The sequence below is a fragment of the Etheostoma cragini genome, chromosome 21 (assembly GCF_013103735.1).
Source record: "Etheostoma cragini isolate CJK2018 chromosome 21, CSU_Ecrag_1.0, whole genome shotgun sequence".
In the NCBI taxonomy this organism is placed as follows: Eukaryota; Metazoa; Chordata; class Actinopteri; order Perciformes; family Percidae; genus Etheostoma; species Etheostoma cragini.
The window spans coordinates 12,973,369-12,992,368 of NC_048427.1; the positions used below are offsets into that span (position 1 = coordinate 12,973,369).

The 19,000-nt window shown below is 43.1% G+C and overlaps 4 protein-coding genes across 17 annotated transcripts in view; 2 read left to right on the forward strand and 2 right to left on the reverse strand.

Moving 5' to 3' along the window:
• The window catches only part of slc38a10 (solute carrier family 38 member 10), a 42,353-nt gene that overhangs the window by 10,899 nt on the left and 12,454 nt on the right, over nucleotides 1-19,000 (reverse strand). For 4 of the 12 annotated variants that reach the window (XM_034860262.1, XM_034860261.1, XM_034860264.1 and 1 more), the window contains 6 exons: nucleotides 17,709-17,879; nucleotides 17,249-17,632; nucleotides 17,059-17,145; nucleotides 16,243-16,263; nucleotides 15,727-15,867; nucleotides 13,284-15,613 (listed from right to left, as the gene is read on the reverse strand). In XM_034860262.1, the coding sequence (XP_034716153.1) occupies nucleotides 14,274-15,613; nucleotides 15,727-15,867; nucleotides 16,243-16,263; nucleotides 17,059-17,145; nucleotides 17,249-17,632; nucleotides 17,709-17,879 (2,144 nt within the window). In that variant the 3' untranslated portion in view covers nucleotides 13,284-14,273. Of the gene's footprint in view, nucleotides 1-13,283; nucleotides 15,614-15,726; nucleotides 15,868-16,242; nucleotides 16,264-17,058; nucleotides 17,146-17,248; nucleotides 17,633-17,708; nucleotides 17,880-19,000 lie in introns of those variants that run through there. The other 8 variants (XM_034860271.1, XM_034860267.1, XM_034860270.1 and 5 more) reach the window with 8 other exon arrangements.
• si:dkey-21c1.1 (protein FAM104A-like) lies at nucleotides 1,699-4,621 on the forward strand. Its single transcript, XM_034860298.1, has 3 exons — nucleotides 1,699-2,441; nucleotides 2,893-2,998; nucleotides 3,309-4,621. The coding sequence occupies exons 1-3, from the start codon at nucleotides 2,425-2,427 to the stop codon at nucleotides 3,564-3,566; spliced, it is 381 nt and encodes a 126-aa protein (XP_034716189.1). The 5' UTR covers nucleotides 1,699-2,424; the 3' UTR covers nucleotides 3,567-4,621.
• tepsin (TEPSIN adaptor related protein complex 4 accessory protein) lies at nucleotides 5,391-11,115 on the reverse strand. 3 transcript variants are annotated; one of them, XM_034860278.1, is made up of 13 exons: nucleotides 10,855-11,115; nucleotides 10,296-10,368; nucleotides 9,763-9,854; nucleotides 9,524-9,617; nucleotides 9,013-9,080; nucleotides 8,834-8,915; nucleotides 8,276-8,347; nucleotides 7,984-8,175; nucleotides 7,609-7,795; nucleotides 7,349-7,462; nucleotides 7,159-7,228; nucleotides 6,920-7,054; nucleotides 5,391-6,809 (listed from the first exon to the last, which is right to left on the reverse strand). In XM_034860278.1, the coding sequence occupies exons 1-13, from the start codon at nucleotides 10,891-10,893 to the stop codon at nucleotides 6,174-6,176; spliced, it is 1,854 nt and encodes a 617-aa protein (XP_034716169.1). In that variant the 5' UTR covers nucleotides 10,894-11,115; the 3' UTR covers nucleotides 5,391-6,173. The 3 variants fall into 3 exon arrangements, with proteins under 3 accessions (XP_034716169.1, XP_034716168.1, XP_034716167.1); XM_034860277.1 differs by having other exon boundaries at nucleotides 5,392-6,809; nucleotides 7,150-7,228; nucleotides 7,984-8,172; XM_034860276.1 differs by having other exon boundaries at nucleotides 5,392-6,809; nucleotides 7,150-7,228.
• Nucleotides 11,120-12,391, forward strand: ndufaf8 (NADH:ubiquinone oxidoreductase complex assembly factor 8). Its single transcript, XM_034860299.1, has 3 exons — nucleotides 11,120-11,411; nucleotides 11,879-11,989; nucleotides 12,076-12,391. Exons 1-3 carry the CDS (start codon nucleotides 11,331-11,333, stop codon nucleotides 12,094-12,096), a joined length of 213 nt encoding a protein of 70 aa, XP_034716190.1. The 5' UTR covers nucleotides 11,120-11,330; the 3' UTR covers nucleotides 12,097-12,391.

A 19,000-nucleotide genomic window follows, 5' to 3' on the forward strand; every position in this document is an offset into this window, starting at 1 on the left:
CATCATGAAAACGCCCATTCCTGCAGGCACGTTAAAGAAATAACTGTGAAAATACACGTAGTAAAATCTCTCCTGGATTGTGTATATGTCAAAATTTAGCACCATCTAGTGGCGGTTCCACCACATTCTATCATCAGAGACTATGTATGATTTACTTTGACAAAATACTCCTCAACTAAAAAGCAATGTATTAGGGTATTTTGACAGCAGATTCACAGTATTTTGAGATGCATTGGAGCATTGTTTTAATTAAGTGTGGGACCCTCTATCATTAATAATTGCAGAGAGTTACATTTTCTTAGTAAAGGTTTAGTGGTAAAATCTCACCCTCACAAAAAGAAGCCTTTCCAAAGATAAAGTTCCACAAGTCATTGGTGATTACAATGATGCAAAAAGCATCTTCTGGTTTCTTAAAATCAGGAAGCATGGCATCTCATGTTCTGTACATTTCCCAAGAAAACAAATCAAAATCACTGCATTACCTCTCATCTTCCTGCATTTCTACATCATAAAAAAACCCACAAAATGAAATGGACAAACACGTAATCACTTTAAGTGTTAACAACCAGAGTCAAATTGATCTCTCACGTCTGCAGACATTTAGTTAACTAATTAGGTCCCTTTACAAAGAGTCTACAGGTCTGCAGTCATATGCAGGTAACATTTTTTTGTGGATGGACCTAGGGTAGTACATAAAAAAGGGCCATCATACCATATGCCTGATGAACGTCTAGTCCTGAAATCTTGCCATTCAATTTGACTTTGCAAGTTAGACAGTGTGCAGGAGTTTTTTTGTGACACCCCAACTTACCAGTGAAGATCTGAAGGTTGTGTAAATTGCTGTTAACCCTTAACGAACATCTTGTTTCAGCCACAGTAACAGCTGGCAGCAACTTGACAGAAAGCCCAAGGATGAAGGCCTGCCTGTATTCTCTGAGCCATTCCGGATACTGGTCTGTCTGGTCCCCTGCTTCCCCAAACATACAAGAACAGCCAACTGTGTAACACGCTGCATTTGAGAGTTCAAAAAACTGCCGTACAACATACTGTGCATGCTACTTCCATCTGTAGCCTATAGCCCACAATGTAGTTTGAATGTAGTTTATTGGCATTTCTTTAAACCAATGACAATCACGGAATAATTATTAGATGTATATTTTAAAAAATGTTTGTTTAACAAGAAATAAATCCACACACATATGTCAAAATTATGATCTAAACACACGTCAAATTGGCATATAATCCTCTGTTTTCCATCCCCCCGAAAGGGGCGGGGCCTCGACTTTCTGAGACGTAGGCTAGGCTACGTCTATATTGGACTGGTCTGATAAGTGAACGTTTTCATTGCCGGTATTACCAGGGAAACATGTTGTATTCTGAAAAGATGCCTATAAGGACAGTTAATTAATAGCTAAAAATAAATGTGCTTTTGATTTTGGTAATTAACGTTAACAGGCGTAGCCAATGGACAAATCGCCTGGCAGTAACCCTTACATGTACTTCCGTTCAACAACGCAAAAGCCAGGCCTTAACAATATATCAAAACCCCTCTTAATTAACTTATTAGTGGGGGGAAAAAACATAATGCTCACCATGTTGAGGTCATGGGTTGGGTTGAGGTTGACACATAGACCGTTAATACGGTCTATGGGTTGACACAGGAAGCCGTTTCCGCTTTGTACTATTTCTCGTGACGTCAGGTAAACAGAGGGGTGGAGTTCTTTACTTCGGGAAACGTTGACGACCAAAGAAGAAAAGCTCGCTGCTACACACCTAGCTAGCTAACGACCTCGGAATATATCTTATCATACGTCTAACAACATTACAATTAAAATTGAATGTCATTATCTAGCTAATTTATTGCGTCGGAGAGCTGTCAAGTTAAAAGTAACAGTTAACCACGACTAACGGCAAGTTGACGGCAAACGAAAGCGGAAGAACTTTCAGTTAGCCTAACGTTAGTGCAGCAGTAGTTAGCTAAAAGTAGTTAGCTCATACAACATTGCACTGTAGCAGCTAGCAGGCTAGCTTGCTCCCTATGCTGTCATGACTGGAGTAGTTACTCGAGATTTTACTGCGTAAACGAGAATACCTTTAATTAGCGTTAGCCGGTTAGCTTTCGGACGCCCAGCAGCAGTTTGTTCCACAACCGAGGCGTAGGCAGGGCGGACAGGACTTGGAACAGTGATAGGTCCGAACTAGCCGATAGCTGAGGTTTGTTCTCTCCCACAGCGACCTGTGCTTCAGCCGGAGATTGCTCACTCACATGACTTTCTGATGAGATAAGAGGGATCTTGCCATACTGCATTTCTATGAAATGGTGGTGGAGCAGTAAGCCAAAGCTTTGAAATAAGAAATCGCAAGCCGGGATCATAAGGGGTGTCGACCTTTTTTTGGCCAAAAACTAACGTCAAGACTGCAGATATGCTGACTGACAGCAGGTAACGGGATTAACCATTTTACACATCTTCGACGTCATTAATACAGGCTCATCATTGCACACAATGTAACAGTCAATAATTGTATCACTTGTAATGCAACATTGTGTAACAACAAAGCATATTGCACTAATCAAAAGCCAAGAACTAGACAATTTAGGCTTATAATGCAGTATATATGTAATAGCCAGACACCGTGTGTTCCCCAGCGAATATATGTTAATGTGTTTTCCTAATGGGAGCGCAACATGTCTGATCATGTAACTATGAGTGTGTGTTGCTATTTTTGGTTCCTGTTCATGTTCTCTCTTTCTTATGCTCTTCCTTTCTCCGCCCAATCTCTCTTTGCATGCCTACATTGTTTCTGTCACACCACCTCCTTCACTTTTAAGTTTACTCCACGGTCCTCTGCACTCACAACACTCTCTGTTTCTTCCATTTCTGTTTTGTACAGGAAACGACGCCGTAGCTGTGACAGTGAGGAGGACCAACAGCTGAGTCCCCAGGCCAAGAAATCAGGAGGGGGTACCAGCCTGCTTGTGTCAGATTTGGATTCAGAGGTGAGACTGAATTGATCTTTATTTATATAAATCTTTAGACCATCACACAGATGTAGGTTTACCCGGATTTTATGTGATAGTGTGATGGAAATCCTCTTTAGGGAACGGTTAAGTCCGCCAAGGTCATTTATGCTCTATCTAATGTAAAGCCCATTTATTTATAGATAGAGCAAGAAGCCTGGCATCATGTGTATACATACTTATGACTCTATATGCAATGCACCACTTTCATGAAAAGCACATCATTTTATTAACAGCTTCTGCACCCATCCATGAAACTAAAATTCCAATCTCTGTCCTGCTTTTGCAGTCTTCCTGCAGCGACAGCAGTAATGGGATCAGTAGCCCAGAGAGAGCAATAGTTGTCAGTGCCAGGCCATGCATACACAGCCAGAACAACTGCACCACCCAGTACTCCCTCAGCCCAAAGCCTGAAGACTGTGGGAGCTCCTTGCAGCATGGTTTCCATGGCGACGGCAGCAGTGTCTCCTACGACTACATCAACAGAGTCCTGAGGGAGGCGCACTTCAGTAGTCTGCAGACCAGAGGGCGTCCAGGCTCAACATGACCGTGGCCTCTGACCCCTCTCCTTGCCTCTTGTCCCTCGCCCATCAATTCTGACACTACTGGCATGGCGGCTCTTCCTCGAAAGCCTCAAGCGACACCCTCGGGTCAGGGGGAAGGGGATGATGTGTTGAGGTAAACAGATTTTGGGCACAAAGGCTCATCCCCAACTCACCATGTACCATTTGTTAAGACCATAAGCACATCCGCCTTTCCATGGCCCAGCCACTGTGGTTTTTTGTGCAGTGTTGATGTGTACGTGTGTTTGTGTGTATGTGTGTATGCACGCACCCTGTGCACTTTATAAAGAGGTATCGCTCTCTTTACATGCGTGCGTTGATGCGTGGACATTTTCATTGGTGCTAATCACAAGAAAGGTGTGATGAACCAAAGTGCTTGCAAAATGACATAAAGCTAAGCACTTTACTCAATAACTCCTCATTCTGTTTACTCTCAACTGAGGAAGTCAGCCGCAAGTTTGTGTCTGTGAAGGGGGAGTTGTCGTGATCCTATTCACAAAGGAAGCTCATGGAGGCTAATGGATTCACTCCAGAGGAGCATCATTGAAACGATTCATTAAAATAACATTATAGGCCTTCTTTGTTTTCTCCAACCAAAGTGACAATGTTAAATTCTAGTGTATTGCAGTTACTTTCACTATCTAAATAAATCTAAAATGTTTTGGTGTGACAGATCAATTGGTTTAAGGTAATGGAACAAAGATTCTTCATGGGCCTCAAAATCCAACCTCAGATTAGACCCTGGCTTATTATAGAGCAGGCTCTGGAGTCTGGCTCAGGCAGCGTAATGCTCAGCCCAGTGCGTCTAACAAAAACAGCCTCGAGGAAAAAGCTCTCTCAGTACGTTTGTAACCATGTTTATTTCTATAACATTTTACACGTGTGTGTATGCGTCATATGCCTGCCAGCCATACTTGTTTCTGTATGGTTCAATATGACCAGAAACACTGTGTTGCAAATAAAGTGAGAGTGGTGAAAGTGATCCATATTTTCTGTAATTTTCCAATTTATTTGGCGTTGAAATAAAGTGTTGCTGAAAGTGACGTTTGCAAGTGACTGATGCCATTTGAATAGAGTAGAACAAGACTCACTTATGTAGTAGTTAGTGCTGTAACCAAAATACAGCAGGTTTTATTGCTCAGCATGTGAAACAGCACAGCTCGTGTTTCCTGAAACAAAATACATTAGTAGTGTTTATCGTATGCAGCGGTAGGTTTGCTTACCGTTTTGGCATGTAGTGTGTGTACCACATTCCACAGTCCTCAACGCCACAGTACAGTATGTAACAAACGTTGAGATAGCGAAGGTAATCTGCCTTTTATTTGGTTACACAAGCAACGTTCATGAAGTTGCTGATACTTATTTGCATTTTGCTGATGGCAGATGTTCCGCATACAGAACATCTTAATGAATTCCTCCTCCAGTTCTTCGAACTAGTCTTTATTCATGTACGTGCACTCTACAACCATTCTCACTGGTATGTTTTAATCAATACAGGGATAAATCATTTGTAAACTATCACTCATAAGACTTACGCTGACATAATAGTTTAGTACCAAAAAATATGGAATACAACTCATTTGTAGGTTTACGATTCCATAACAAAAGCAACTGTAGTGCAAATTACGAGTCGAGGGGTTCTCCCCCCCCCCCCCCCCCCCCCCCCCCCCCCCCCCCCCAGAGGTTCGGGTCGTGCTGCAGAGTTTCAGTTATCTTAAAAGAATCCTGAGATAAACAACTGTCAACAATAATCTGTAATGCAAGTAGAGTTGGTCGGTATCCACATTTTGATACCGTCCAACCTCCTCCCTATTTTACCGCGGTATACGGTATTACCGTGACTAATTAAAAATGATTATGTAAGGCTCAGGCGGTGTCAACAAACTGTTGGCTTGTGCCTACACCGTTCAGACACCGAATACCAATACTGAAACCCCAAATGCTGCAGAAGTCATGTTCTTCTTCGAGACTAGGTGACTCGGTGCGTGAGTTACCATCCCCCCCCACCCCCCTCTCTCCTGCAACCTGTCACATGACGACAACCACAAATGAGCATTTTTTTAGGCATTAAATAACATTTTATATTTAATCCTTGTCTCCTATATAAGTGCATTGCATTGCATTTTTTTATTGATGGTATTGAAACTGATACCGTTGCTATTTTTAAGACCCCCTGCGCGCGGTAAACCATATTACCGCCCAACCCTAAAGGCAAGTCAACCATTCTTGTTAAATATGTTTGAGAAATTAGACCTCAGCAAACAAACAGCAACATGGTTTACTGATCTCTTAGTCCTCCCTTGACAGTTGAGGGGTCAGTCATGCCAACTGTGGGTTGCACTAAGTAATAGGACTACAGTTAGGTGTCTTAAATGTCTGTCCCTTAGCCCAATCTGCGGCTTAAATACAATTTTCAAAGAAGCACCATACAGATAAAAACAAAAAATCCAAACATAACTATAAACTGTTTATAAGCCTACAGATCTGATCTTGGTTTAAAAAATTAAATAGATTTCTAAGAAGGATATACATGAAGACATCATTGGTTTAACTGTGACAGTCCCAACTGTAAAAAGTTGGTCAGTCAGTGTTCAAAAGTTGAGAAATGAGAAGGCCGATACGGGTTGGCTGCTACCAAGTGCAACTGAATTGTAAATTAAAGGAGCGCCGTCGCAGGTTTCACCGATGCCGATACTCGTATGCACTGCTAGATTCTCCCTTAAGCTGCAGCCCATCGTGTCCGTCTCTGTCTGGGACGTCTCTCTTTTACACAGGGGCTTCACCTTAGTCACCAGCTCCATACCGCTGAACAGGGACAGTCTGCTGGGACACGGCTGCTCGCTCTGGGGCTCAGCTGGAGGAGAAGAGTTCCCATCTGCGTTGAGCTCGGTTTCTTCAGCAACATATTTAAACTCTGCAGTCTTGACTGGCTCCACCTGGTTTTGAAGTAACTCGTGCAGATTTGGAAACATTTTCTCCCCATGGCCGTCAGTCAGCTCCCCTGAGGACTCAGAGGCCAGACCACAAGAGGAAGATGGGTAATTTTGTGGGATGTCAGGCTGATAACGGTCGTGGTTGGCGTTGTCAGCAGAGTAGGTTGGTAGTAAAGGGTCAGAGTATGTCGATGTGGGGAGCTGATTAGTTGTTGCCTGATGACTGCTGTTGGCTGTCTCCTGCCTCGGAGCGTGAACAGATCCACCCATCAGAGCCTCAAACTGTCGCAGGATCTGGTAAGAGGGGATTTTTTTTTTAAATACACCCTCATGTTGAGTATTATCTAGTTCTGTTCTATCCGTCCCAGTGTGTGTAACTTGCTCCTTATTTTCTCCTCTCTTACCTTGGTGGCTTTGTTGGCCACAGGTCCTGGAGCCTCGTTGCTCAGCTGGCGGAGCCTTCGATGTGTAGATCCGAACATTTGTTCCAGAGAGAGGAGGTCAGAGGTCATGAGGCATGACTCAGCACATAGTGCCCGCTGCAGGATTGGGAGGACAAACAAGATATGTATATTAGGATTGCAAGTTATAATAAAGAAAACCTAGATGTTTGGTGAATCTTAACCATTGCTACCATCTTAACAGTGTTTGAGGGATCCTGAAGCTTGCTTGAGAGCAACTCCATCACAACCTCACAGTTGAGAATGGAGCACCTGAGAGAAGACAGAAATCAGTCTATTTAGAAAGACAATAGACAAATAGGACAGTTTATTAAAAAAAAAAGGATAATAAGCAGTATTCTCAGTCTGATTTTAAGTTTGATCTGATCTGACTCTTTAATGAAGTGCTGGCTCTCCTCTCTGGACAGGAAAACTCTGGCTCCTTCCGTCAGCCTGCTGATTAGCGCCATCTCCTGGCCACAGTCCCCCAACTGCAGAGCTTCCGCCCTGGATGCCAGACCAGTGTGTTAGGCACAAATGACAATGATGTGGAGAAAGTGAGAATATGTGTGTTTTCTTGTGCTACCGCTGGACATTTAAAGACTAATCCGCAAGCTCTCAAATTGGACTGCAGAGTGATTTTAGACACTCACCGTTCCGATAGGTCCCCACTGCTCTCTCTGCTGGCCCCTGAAGGACTCCCAGTAACAGCTGACTTGCTGTCCACAGAGGCCCTGCTGTTAGTTGCGGTGTCCTGAGAAGAGTTGTGAGTGGAGCTGTTGCCGCTGTCGGTCTCTTCCCAGCCGCCTCCTACCTGCCCTGGGCACCGCTGGGTCAGTGCTGTGTGGTAAAGATACACAGTAGTTACAGTGCTGCTCATGAGTATAGGAAACCATGCTTAAGTTTACTTGGCATGGGGTACATTTTTAATCCTACTCAAATAAGTTAATAAGCCACACTGTTACACAGTGAGCCGATCAATGACTCATACACTGGCAATGTATTTGAGATAATTGAATAAACATCACCTTCTGGTGTGCGAGCAGGCAGGTTATAGGCACACGCAGGCACCGCCACCTCTATGGGAGCGGACGGCGCAACTACGGCCCGGTAATGGTTGTCATGGAGACGGATGCCCTGGTGTTCAGTTGGGGGAAGGACAGCACTGGCCACTACCTCTGCAGCTTTCTGGATCTTATCCAGGAGTGAGTCACTGCCTGCTGGGAGGCACAGGTACAGACATAAAAGGCCCAGAAATGTACACAGAAGATAAGTTTGACTGGATTCGTGCCGGCGCATGTGTGGTTGTCTATAGCTCACCTGCCCCCTGCTTCCCTGGACTGTATCCAAAGCCCTGCATTCCTGACCTGTGGGTTGTCGCTGAGCCCATACCTTGACAGAAAGACACAGGTGGCCTATTGTACTCTAGGCTTTCGGTTTACAAAATACAAAGAACCTTGTGTACCTGATTTAAATCATTTAAGCTCCTTATAGAACCTCTGCTTGCTCTACTATTTCAGATGATGGACAGTATTATTACATATGACAGTAAAAATGGTTTCCTACAATCTGGATTTGTTTCCAAATGTTGGTTGAATACCCAAATTCATAAAGTGCAGAAAACCTTCTGTCTGTTATCAGTAAAAACAATACTATGGACATTAAGATGGTCACTTATATGAAAAGCACATAAGATGTCTTTCTGGGAAAACATCTGGACAGGTGTTTTACTTATCACCCCTGTTCTTTGGGCTGTAGCTGTATAGTTAGTTTAGTCGCCAGACCAAGTCAAAACCCATGTGAGGGTAAAAAGGATTTTGTAAATAATTTTAGGATGTATGGTCCTTTTTATTAAATTAGGTGTTTGTTATTACTCACCCAATGTTGGGGGGGCTGAGTATAGTGGGGAAATGCCATCTTTGGCCAAAATTGTATCTGTGAAAAGCAACCTGGCCACTTCCTGCAAATGTAAAAATAAAAAATAGGTACAATTGATTGCCTAGCTGCCACAGATATATGCTTGACATGATGAGAAGATAAAATATAGCTTGTCTTACCTGTGCTGTATTTCTCACTTTCTGGTATAAAGCTGTGCCATGGATAGGATCAGGAGGGCCGCTGTAAACTTAAAAAGCAAAACACCAGACAGCGAGTGAGCGTTCAGGTGACGGAGCGGCCACAGAGGGATGAGACAAATCCCAGCTAAAAGCACAAGTTACCGAATATCCTGCTGGACGTTTTCTTGATGACAGGGTCAACAATATGGCTCTGCATGTTCTTTTATTATTTAAATGCTTTACAAGTTTGCTAGTACCTTTAACAAACAGTGAATCAGCATTGGTTCGCTTCTATCTGACTTAACTTAAAATGTAAAAAAGGACCTCTGTTAACACCTGAACAGCAACACTGTCTAGGTCGAATGCCTCGACTTCTCCACATAGTTTTTGCACAGTGTGCAGGAGAGATATGCACTGTTGCCATGGCTTAGCAAGGGAAATTGTGCTCTGCAATTATGTGAACGTGCTGAATACAAATCAGAGCTATAAGCACAAGTGACCAATGTCTGACCTGATGCTTGCTGGAGGAAGGTGGAGTTCCTACGGAGTTCTGTGAGGAAATGGTTTGAGCCATGACTGCAAAGATGGACAAAGATCTTCAGCACCTGAAAAACCAGCCGGATTAACGGTGAGTTACTCACAGACAGGAAAAGGGGTGCAAATTAGCTACATTTGAAACTTAATACCTTATGGGTGTACTTCATAGTTTCATATTACAGACATAAACTTGAATAATAACACAGTTCTCACCTTAAGTTTGACATGACAGGACTCCACCTGCAGCCTGTCCAGAAGGTACTCCAACAAACACTGCCCGCAACCTGAAGACTCATGGGAGATTTCTACAGTGTGATGATGGTTAAGGATATTCACATCGTAGGGTTATATACTCAATATGTTGGATTTGGTCAAAGGGATTCTTCGCTGGTTAGAATACCAGAGGATAACAGCATAACTATGAAGAAAACCTCCCTGCTGGCATGTCTTTTCATGTGTGGAAATTTAAGATGTGCTTTTTATTTTTTATTACCAACTTCTACTAAAGGGCAATACAATTATTTTATACCATCTATGCAATAAACTTTAAATCCTGTCCTGAGTTTGGATTCAAATTGAAACCATGGATTTCCATTCATATTGTCAATGAGAGTTGTTATTGTTTTTTCTGAAAAACAGCAAACATTTGACTTAAACTGTAATTATCCATTTGACATATAACATATATATCGTTTTCAGAGGTTGCAGCTGTTGGCTGAGCCACAACAGAAGCTGACAAAGGATACTTCCAATCTCTTGGAAAAGGTAGCCAGGACAGGGGTTTTCATCATCTGCTGTAGCCTTCATCAGAGTCGGGACCTTCAGTTGGTGGAAAAGATGATGGTAAATCAAGTGTGATACAAGTGCAAAGCTGACACTAAAAGAACCGTGTTGTATCCCACGAGCATTGCACACAGTTCACAAGCAAAACAAATTGATTACAATATAACCTGTGTCCTGTACAGTTTGATTAACTGTGAAACACACACTGACATGGGGGACACCAGAATCTGAGTACCAGGTTAGCGTTGGCCAAACAAGCAGTTCTAACAGTATTGGATGCCTGTTTGCTGCTTTAAAACTTCAACGAAACAAGCTGGCATGTCAACTGAGAAATGACATGGAGTGCAATTACCAAATGTGTTTCTTCTTGCTGTTAGCTAAGTTAGCTGGCTGGTAGCAAGCTCGTGGTGGCACTTGGCTAACAGCTAACAACTGGTTAACGTAAGTCATACTCGTCATGCTCAGTTAAGCTGCTACTGGTTTTAACAACTAGTAACGTTAATGACCGTGAAGAGCACTTACTTTCTGAAGAAAAGCTAATCGTTCCATAAATGTTGCCATGATTTAGCAATCCAGACTGCGAGTTACTCATCTTCCTCTGAGGGGTACGAGGGGAAGGTGGAGCTCGAGGTGACAGCTAGCCAATAATGAAACAGCAAGAAGGTATCATAAAGTGTATTGGCGTAATGGTTACGCCTGAGGTCGAAAAACAGCGAATCGAGTTCAGGAAAGCTAGAGCTGACACTTTGATTGACGGTGACATGCGCCAATCGCATTAGCGAATATCCTGCCGGACGTTTCCTTGATAACAGGGTCAAAAACATGGCGCTGTCCGTGGTTTTACCTACAGAAATGCCTCATCTACTGCTGTAGTTTTTCATTAAAATGCTTTACAAATTTGCTAGTACATTTATGAATCAGCGTCGGTTCACTTCTATCTTGCTCGACAGTTGACTTAAAAACGTAAAAGGACCTCTGTTAACGACCGAACACCAACCATGTCTGGGTCAAATGCCTGGACTCGCAGTCGAGAGAGAATGAGACTTTTCCCCGAACTTTTTGCACAGTGCGCAGGAGAGGTAAGCACTGTTGCCATGGCTGCAATTCTGTGAACGTGTTGAACGTAGACGTAGTTCACATTAGGTGAAGCTATAGTTGCTAATGCTACCACAAAACACTTGCTAATCAATACAGGACTGCAAAATGACCTGCACTTCGTTACCTCTATGTTACACAAACAAATTGTTAAAATATGAAGTAGCAAGTCAATTTACATAGGATAAGCATTTGTAAAATAAAATAATACATAGTGAAAAGTGATAGCAATAATGAAGAACACTTACGTAACACAATAAATATGTCCTCACTAAAGTCATAATGCAACTATATAGTGAGAATGGCTAACGATGGGCTGAAACAAAAACAACAAGGTCAGCAGACAGAATAACAGAGAGGAGAATTAATTCTTGTAAATCACTAGGTCACCCACTATCCTGGACAGACAGTCAAAAAGATAACTCTTTTCCTTCGTTAACGTGTGATTTAGGCTGCGACGTACGGGAAGTGCGTGGCTGCTAGCACAACAGGCAGACAGGAGCTAAGGAAGGACATGTGTGCCAAGGAATTTGAAGCACTGAAGACCTGCTTCACAAACGCAGTACGTGACAAAGTCAGTCGTCCTCCTGCTGGTCTCGTGTTGTGGATATAGATGGCTGGAATTCAAGTTTTTCTTTTTTATTACAGGCCAAGAGAAAAGCCAAATGAAAAGCCAACTGGGGCTTTGTTAGAACGGAAAATTCAGTGGACCGACCTCAAAGGTGAAAAGGGAAGAGGTTCTTAGTGTTCGACTTTTTGACAGCACCATATTGTTTCATCTTGATGACCACACTTCCTCTACTTGGCACTGGTTAATGGACTGAATGTGTGTTGAAAAGGAAACACTCTACAGTTGAAATTGAGACTGCATGTTGCAATTGAGCAAAACCATGAAATACTGCTACTCTTTAACATGCAAGACTGAATAAATTATATACAGGGGTGAATAAAACATTCCAGATATACTTTGTCTCTATGAAGTCACAAATGTAAAAAAGTGTTTCAAGTTATTCATATCAGCAAAATGTACAGAAATACAAAGACTATAAAGAATAATTGAACAGCTTCTTGTACAGAGCAAAGGTCGGTGTTGTACCATCTGATGGGAGGAATTATTCAGAAAGATTTGATTGCTAAGAACACTACAAACTTTATCCGTATTTCCTTCTACTCTCCTTAAGTTTTCTTATATCTTCTTTGTTGCTCTTCTATGACAGCAAGTGTCATGCCTGCAAAAGCATGTGTATACCCACCAGCCGGTTGTTTCTGGTGGATTTCCTTGTGTTGCTCTTCTATGACAGCCAGTAGTTTTTCCTGCTGGTCAGGAAGTCTCTTCTGTTGCTCCTGCTGCTCCTTGATCACCTGCAGTAGCACGGCGTGGTCCAGCTGGCCCTCTACGAGACAGAAACGTGGAATTCAACATAAGTCAAAATGTGCTCCTCAGAACATTGCAGTAGTTCAGGAGCTTAGACTGATGCAGGGCCAGTCACTACATGAGAGGGGAAGGGAAGTCCTGTCTCATCGTTGATCCATTCAAACACACATCTCTAGATTGTAGCCTTAAACATCCACTGGTACGGGCAGCTGTAGACACACACTACGTTAGGGAGAAAGGTGAGTGGGTGGATTCTACCCTAACCCAGAGGGCAAGAGAAGTACCGTCTCGTTGATCCATTCAAACATTGTAGTTTTAAATATCAACTTTTGTTATTACATTGTTGAAAAAAAGACTACATGTTGCAATTGAGCGAAGCCATGAAATACTGCTACACTCTTTAATATGCAAAACAGAATATACAGAGGTAAAAACATTCCTGATATCATCTGTCTCTATTGTCTGAACACAGACCAACAGCCATGGATGTAACAGTACTTATTTTATTTATAAGTAAAATGTACATAAATACAATGCACATAGAAAAATAGCCTCTTGTACAAAGCAAAGGTCCAACAGAAATTTTCAGAAAGATTGGATTACTAAGAAACACCACAAACTCACTCCAAATTTCCTTCTGCTATCCTCAACACTTATTTTCTCATAATTACTGTACTCTTTGCAATAAGAGTGGAAGCAAAAACAAATTGAGGGAAAACTGCCACATTTTTGTTTTGATAAAACAGCAGCATATGGATTGGAAGGCACTCATAAATCAAAGAACAGATATTAAGGATGGAATGATTGGTTAATGATGATCTGGACCTAGCGGCTCCATTGTCCACAATGTATCAAACTGTAAGGCTACGCTACATACCGTGTATCTCCAGCATGAGGTTGAATTCAGGTACTTTCATTTGAAAATATAGTGAAACAACTAACTCTGAAGGCACCTGAACCAAGATTACATTCAATATCGGGTACATGTAGGTTCAAAGAAACCTTGAACTGTAACAGATATTACAATATTTACATCTCAAAGTAATAGATACACACAGACTGAACTTTTAACAGAAAATCGGCACAGGAGAGAGTACAACAGATCCTTCAGAGTGCCAAACTACCCAAAGCTGGTGAATAAAAAAGGGCCTTGTGTGACTCAATTACAAACATGAATACATCCTCCCTGTCTAATCACTGTATGGAATGGTATTTGCATAGATTTATATACATTTCAATAGTCTTCCCTAAAGACAAAAATAAGTTAATATTTACATGCACTTTGCTCTTTCCACAGTAGACACTACCAAGGTAGAGGAACTATCTCCTCTTTGTCCACAACATTTCTGAAGGAGAGAGAGAAAGTAAGGCAACAGTATCACAGTATCACAGTACTAGAAGTTTCCTGCAGCTGTGGAGTACGTGTTGAACTTGCTGCCAGATCATTGAGTGAGAATCTGTGTCTGATGCTTTATTTCGTTCCCTCATCCTCTGAGGCCTGTTTAATCTGCCGCATGTGCACCATTGGCCCAGCCCGTAGCTGCTCCTCGAGGGCCGCGTGCAGGTCGGAGCCCCCCAGCACCAGCAGGGGCTCCAGCCTCGGCATCCTCCTGGGCCCCCCGGTGTCCTCGGGGGGCCCTCCAGCTTCTTCGGGTCCCAGTGCCCTGCGCCTCCGCCTTAGATCCATCTCTCCCTGGTCCCTGAATTTCTCGTGGGAGCCCTGGGGCCGAGCCTCGGCTTTGACGGCCCCGTCTTCCACACCTTCTCTTGGGTCCGCCTGGGAAGCAACTTCCTCTTTGAGGTCTCGTCCTCCTTTCTTCAAAGCTTCACCGTCTTCCCTCTCAGCCCCCTGTGCAGCCTTTTTTTTGTCTTCTACGACTTGCACCAGCTGGGCCAGCCTCTCCCGAGCCTCCTCCGCCTCTTTCTCTTTCTTTGCCCTCTCAAGTATTTCATTGTCTGTTTTCTGCATCTCCTGCTGAAGTCTCTCTTCTGCAGCTTTCTCCTGTTTCTCCTTTAACGCTCTCTCTTGCTCCAGCTCCTGTTCTCTGGCCAGCTGCTCTCTTCTCTCCCTTTCTAGTCGTTCTTTTTCTACCCTGGCATGCACTTCTTTCTCTATCTTTTCTTTCTCAAGTCTCTCCTTTTCTAACTCCTGCTCCTTGGCCATCTTTTCCTTCATCTCTCTTTCAAGCCGTTCTCTTTCCAATCTTGCCTGCACTTCTTTCTCTATCCTTTCCTTTTCTAACTCCTGCTCCTTGGCCATCTTTTCCCTTTTCTCTCTTTCAAGCCGTTCTTTTTCCAATCTTGCCTGCACTTCTTTCTCTATCCTCTCATTTTCTAACTCCTGCTTTTTGGCCATCTTTTCCTTTGTGTCCCTCTCAAGCTGTCTTGCCTGAACTTCTTCCTCCATCTGTTCTTTTTTAAGCTGTTCAGTTTTATGTTTTTCCTTATCTAGTTTTCTTTCTTCATCTTTAAGTTGAGCTGCCTGATCATTTTTGGGTACAATCTGACGGTCATCAGGTCTTTTCTTTCCCAGCGGCACTCCCCTTGCCCCAAGCTCACTCTGCTTCTGGGATTCTCCTCCGAGTGCAACATCGCCATCCTCCTTATAAGCCGCCTGAACAGCGGCGACCTTAGCATCCTTATTTACGGCCTGCACTGGATTCTGGGCAGCGGGATGAGGCTCGGCAGCTCCGGCTCCAGCTTCCTCTTTAGGCTGCTTCAGGTCTGAGTCCAGGCCAGACTCTTTGGCCTTTGCTGCTTCATCTTCCACCCCCTCCTGGACGCCTTTCTCTGCCTCACCTTCAGCAGCCCCTTTAAGACCAAAACACAAACATGTAACATTTATTTCTTAAATTGACACCACCTATGATATCTGTGATCTCTGTCAAGTGTCATGCCTGCAAAAGCATTGTGTGTATACCCACCAGCCGGTTGTTTCTGGTGGATTTCCTTGTGTTGCTCTTCTATGACAGCCAGTAGTTTTTCCTGCTGGTCAAGAAGTCTCTTCTGTTGCTCCTGCTGCTCCTTGATCACCTGCAGTAGCACGGCGTGGTCCAGCTGGCCCTCTACGGGTCAGAAACGTGGAATTAGGAATAAATCACAATGTGCTCCTCAGAACATTGCAGTAGTTAAGGAGCTTAGACTGATGCAGGGCCAGTCACTACATGAGAGGGGAAGGGAAGTCCTGTCTCATCATTGATCCATTCAAATACACATCTCTAGATTGTAGCCTTAAGCATCCACTGGAATGGGCAGCTGTAGACACACACAAACTATGTTAGGGGAAGAGGTGAGTGGGTGGATCCTACACGGGCACATTTAGTTATTATGATAAAATGTTAATATATATACTGTGTGTATATGTAAATATCTATTATCTTAGCCCACTGAGGAGAAAATTTGAGGGACAGACCGAGGTAAAGGCAAGAGGGAATTCATACCTGCAACCAGCTTTTTTATCACTGTGATAGGAGTCCGGCAAAGAGAGAAAGACAAAAAAAGGGGGTAAAGATAGAGATGGAGAGAGAGGGCAAAAGTAAACAGAACAAGAAAGTCAACAAAAGCCAACAAAAGACTGCATTGTCGGTGGTGTATCAAGCCAGGTCAAGAAGTAGGAGAAAGAAATGGATTTGAATATCTCTGCTGTGTTTTAAACCACTTGTACCGTCACAAATAGGCACAGAGACTAGATTACATAAGATAAAACAAGCGAAATAAGGAAAGGAGAGGCAGGGACATTAACAGTATGCAGCACATTATTTAATTTGTTACAATATAGCTAATTCAAGAAGAAAAAAATAATGATTTTAAATCTGTGATAGTTATTTTGAGATTTTTTTTTTTTTAATTGTTGATTTTGCTGTGTTCTCTTTCTCAGTCATGTGCTGGCTCTTACTGTGCTGAGTCCGTTTCACAGGCTATAAACACTATATCCACATAAAGCTGCGGCTGCATTGCATTTTGGTCAATGAAGGCTACTGGTGTTGTTGGAGAGACTAGTATCCCGACCTCTTCTACATGTAATTCTCGCTGTGCAATTGTTGAATGTTGTACACATTTTGCACTAACCTTAAGTTAGCAGGACAATTTTTTTTTTATAAAGCTATATTTTAGACTACAGCCAGTTCATTGTATAAAAAAATAAATGCATCACCAAATGATACATTCTGCAGTGCAACTTGTTTTAAACAGCTGCTGAGTAAGTGACCTACCGTGTCTATGCCCCTGGACCCCTGAACGTTTTCTACTCCACTCACCGTCCATCTTCTCGTCTGCCGTCTCTTTGCTGTCTGTACCTGGAGCCTCGTCTGCAGCAGGAGGATGCTCTCCTTCAGGAAGTGGAGCTGAAGGATCACCAAATATCACCAGATCAAAGTTGCATTTACATAGAACGGTTTTTCAAATCCATCCGCCATTAACTACAGTGATACAAAAACAGAGACTAACCCTCACGTTTCCCAGCAGCATCTGGAGCTTTGCCCGCTTTATCGACTTGTGCCACCGCAGCCTGATTCCCTGCAAGAGGATCTTTCACAGGCTCGAGCTTCTCCTCTTCTTCTGGCGGGGGGACGTCCTGCTTCTTGTCTGCCTTTGCAACTGGCTTCTCTACTACTTCATTGGACCGGACTTCAACACCACCCAAATCCACTTCCTCTTTCCCCACTACAGCCTCAGCAGGCTTCGGGTTCTCTTCAACTTTGTCGTCTTTTTTGTCCTCTACCGGCACAGCGTGGCCTAAACCTGGCTTTTCATTTCTTGTGTCCACTTGGACCTGGTCATGAGGGATGGGGGGTTCGTGGCGATGGGCCTCGCCCTCTGGCACCGCGACACCTGGCAAAACAGGCAACACTAATTCTACACAGTTCAAATCCAGATCAAGATTTCAGCTTTGGTTCAGTTTCCTTACCAGCATCAGGGCGGTCCAACTGCACCTCTTCATCCTTCTTCCTGTCAGGTAGTTCCACTGGTCCTTTAATCTGGGGGGGCTCAACTGGGCCCCTCTCTGCAGGCTGCACCACCTGCACGTCTGGAAGCTCAGGTTTCTCTATCTCCGCTGGCTTCTTGTTTGGGAGATTGTCTACATGCAGCCACACACAAGACACGATCTTTTAAAACACAGACCACTGCTACTGGTTATAGAACATATTCCCAATATCCTTTAGCCAAACTGTGTTCCCTGTTAAGGCAAATTTAAGTTCTTTAGAAATAGATTCACACAACCATAAAAATTGCATATTTTTAGTACGTGTTTAGTACGGTTGCTGGTGAGCTTTTTATTTGCATTTAAAACCAGTATAAACAGTAAGTCTGAAAATTATGAGACACATTACTGTGAATAAAATAAGAAGCGATAAATTTGACACCTAATTTATTCCACTATTTTCTCTTGTCTGAGAAAAGTCTGACAAATGACTGCATTCTGGTGCATTACTATTTAACACTGGCCCTGACATGTACTCTTTATTTTACAGTTGTGTTTATTACACACATTAACTGCTGGCATTAAAATAAATTAACACCTCTGCCTATCTTGCATAAACTGTGCGTACTGATGCTCTCAGCTGTAATGGACTTCATAGTCGAGTAGATCCACTTGGTGGCGACAAACACTGACAATGGCAAAACTGACAATTGGTAGGGCAAAGTAGAGAAGAGAAGAGAAGAGAAGAGTGAATTAAAATTTAAAGTGACAAACAGGCCAGTAAAGTTCAGACCACATGGGTGTCACCCGGAGTCAAAAACAATTCAAATTAACAGTTAATCAGAATAACGGAAAGAATCCAAAGATGAAGGCAGAAAGACTTTACTGGTGTCAGTGAACAGGTTAAAAAAGATGCAATTGAGGAACAATGGGGTAAGGAGAAGTAGTAAAACTAAAAGCGCCATCCTTTTCACCCTAAAACTGAAAACATCAACTCGAAAAAGGTTCCCCTCCGTCTAATCTCCATTTGTTTTGTCTGCACCCCTCGACCCTCCCCAAACCCATATCACCCTCTTCCTTTAGACAGCCAGAGCTTGCAGGCATTTTATAGCTGCCACAGGAGATCTGGGAGGGGGAGGGAGGGATGGCAACAGGAGAAAAGAACAGAGGTAGATGGGTGGAGAGAAATTACTGGAGTTTGAAGGGCATCACTCTCGCTCCATCAATGTCAAGCACTCAGCGCTGCTCTCAGATATTATCAAGAGGTTATCTCCTCA

Excerpts from the sequence above, each read along its gene's own strand:
- ndufaf8 (XM_034860299.1), top strand. The coding sequence starts at position 11,331 with ATGTCTGGGTCAAATGCCTGGACTCGCAGTCGAGAGAGAATGAGACTT. Across the intron at positions 11,412-11,878 it reads TTGCACAGTGCGCAGGAGAG|GCTGCGACGTACGGGAAGTG; the intron begins GTAAGCACTGTT and ends CGTGTGATTTAG. Across the intron at positions 11,990-12,075 it reads AGACCTGCTTCACAAACGCA|GCCAAGAGAAAAGCCAAATG; the intron begins GTACGTGACAAA and ends TTTTTATTACAG.
- tepsin (XM_034860276.1), bottom strand. The coding sequence starts at position 10,893 with ATGGCAACATTTATGGAACGATTAGCTTTTCTTCAGAAA. Across the intron at positions 8,176-8,275 it reads TCCAGGGAAGCAGGGGGCAG|CAGGCAGTGACTCACTCCTG; the intron begins GTGAGCTATAGA and ends TGTGCCTCCCAG. Across the intron at positions 7,796-7,983 it reads GCCTGCTCGCACACCAGAAG|CACTGACCCAGCGGTGCCCA; the intron begins GTGATGTTTATT and ends TTTACCACACAG.
- si:dkey-21c1.1 (XM_034860298.1), top strand. Across the intron at positions 2,999-3,308 it reads TGTCAGATTTGGATTCAGAG|TCTTCCTGCAGCGACAGCAG; the intron begins GTGAGACTGAAT and ends CTGCTTTTGCAG.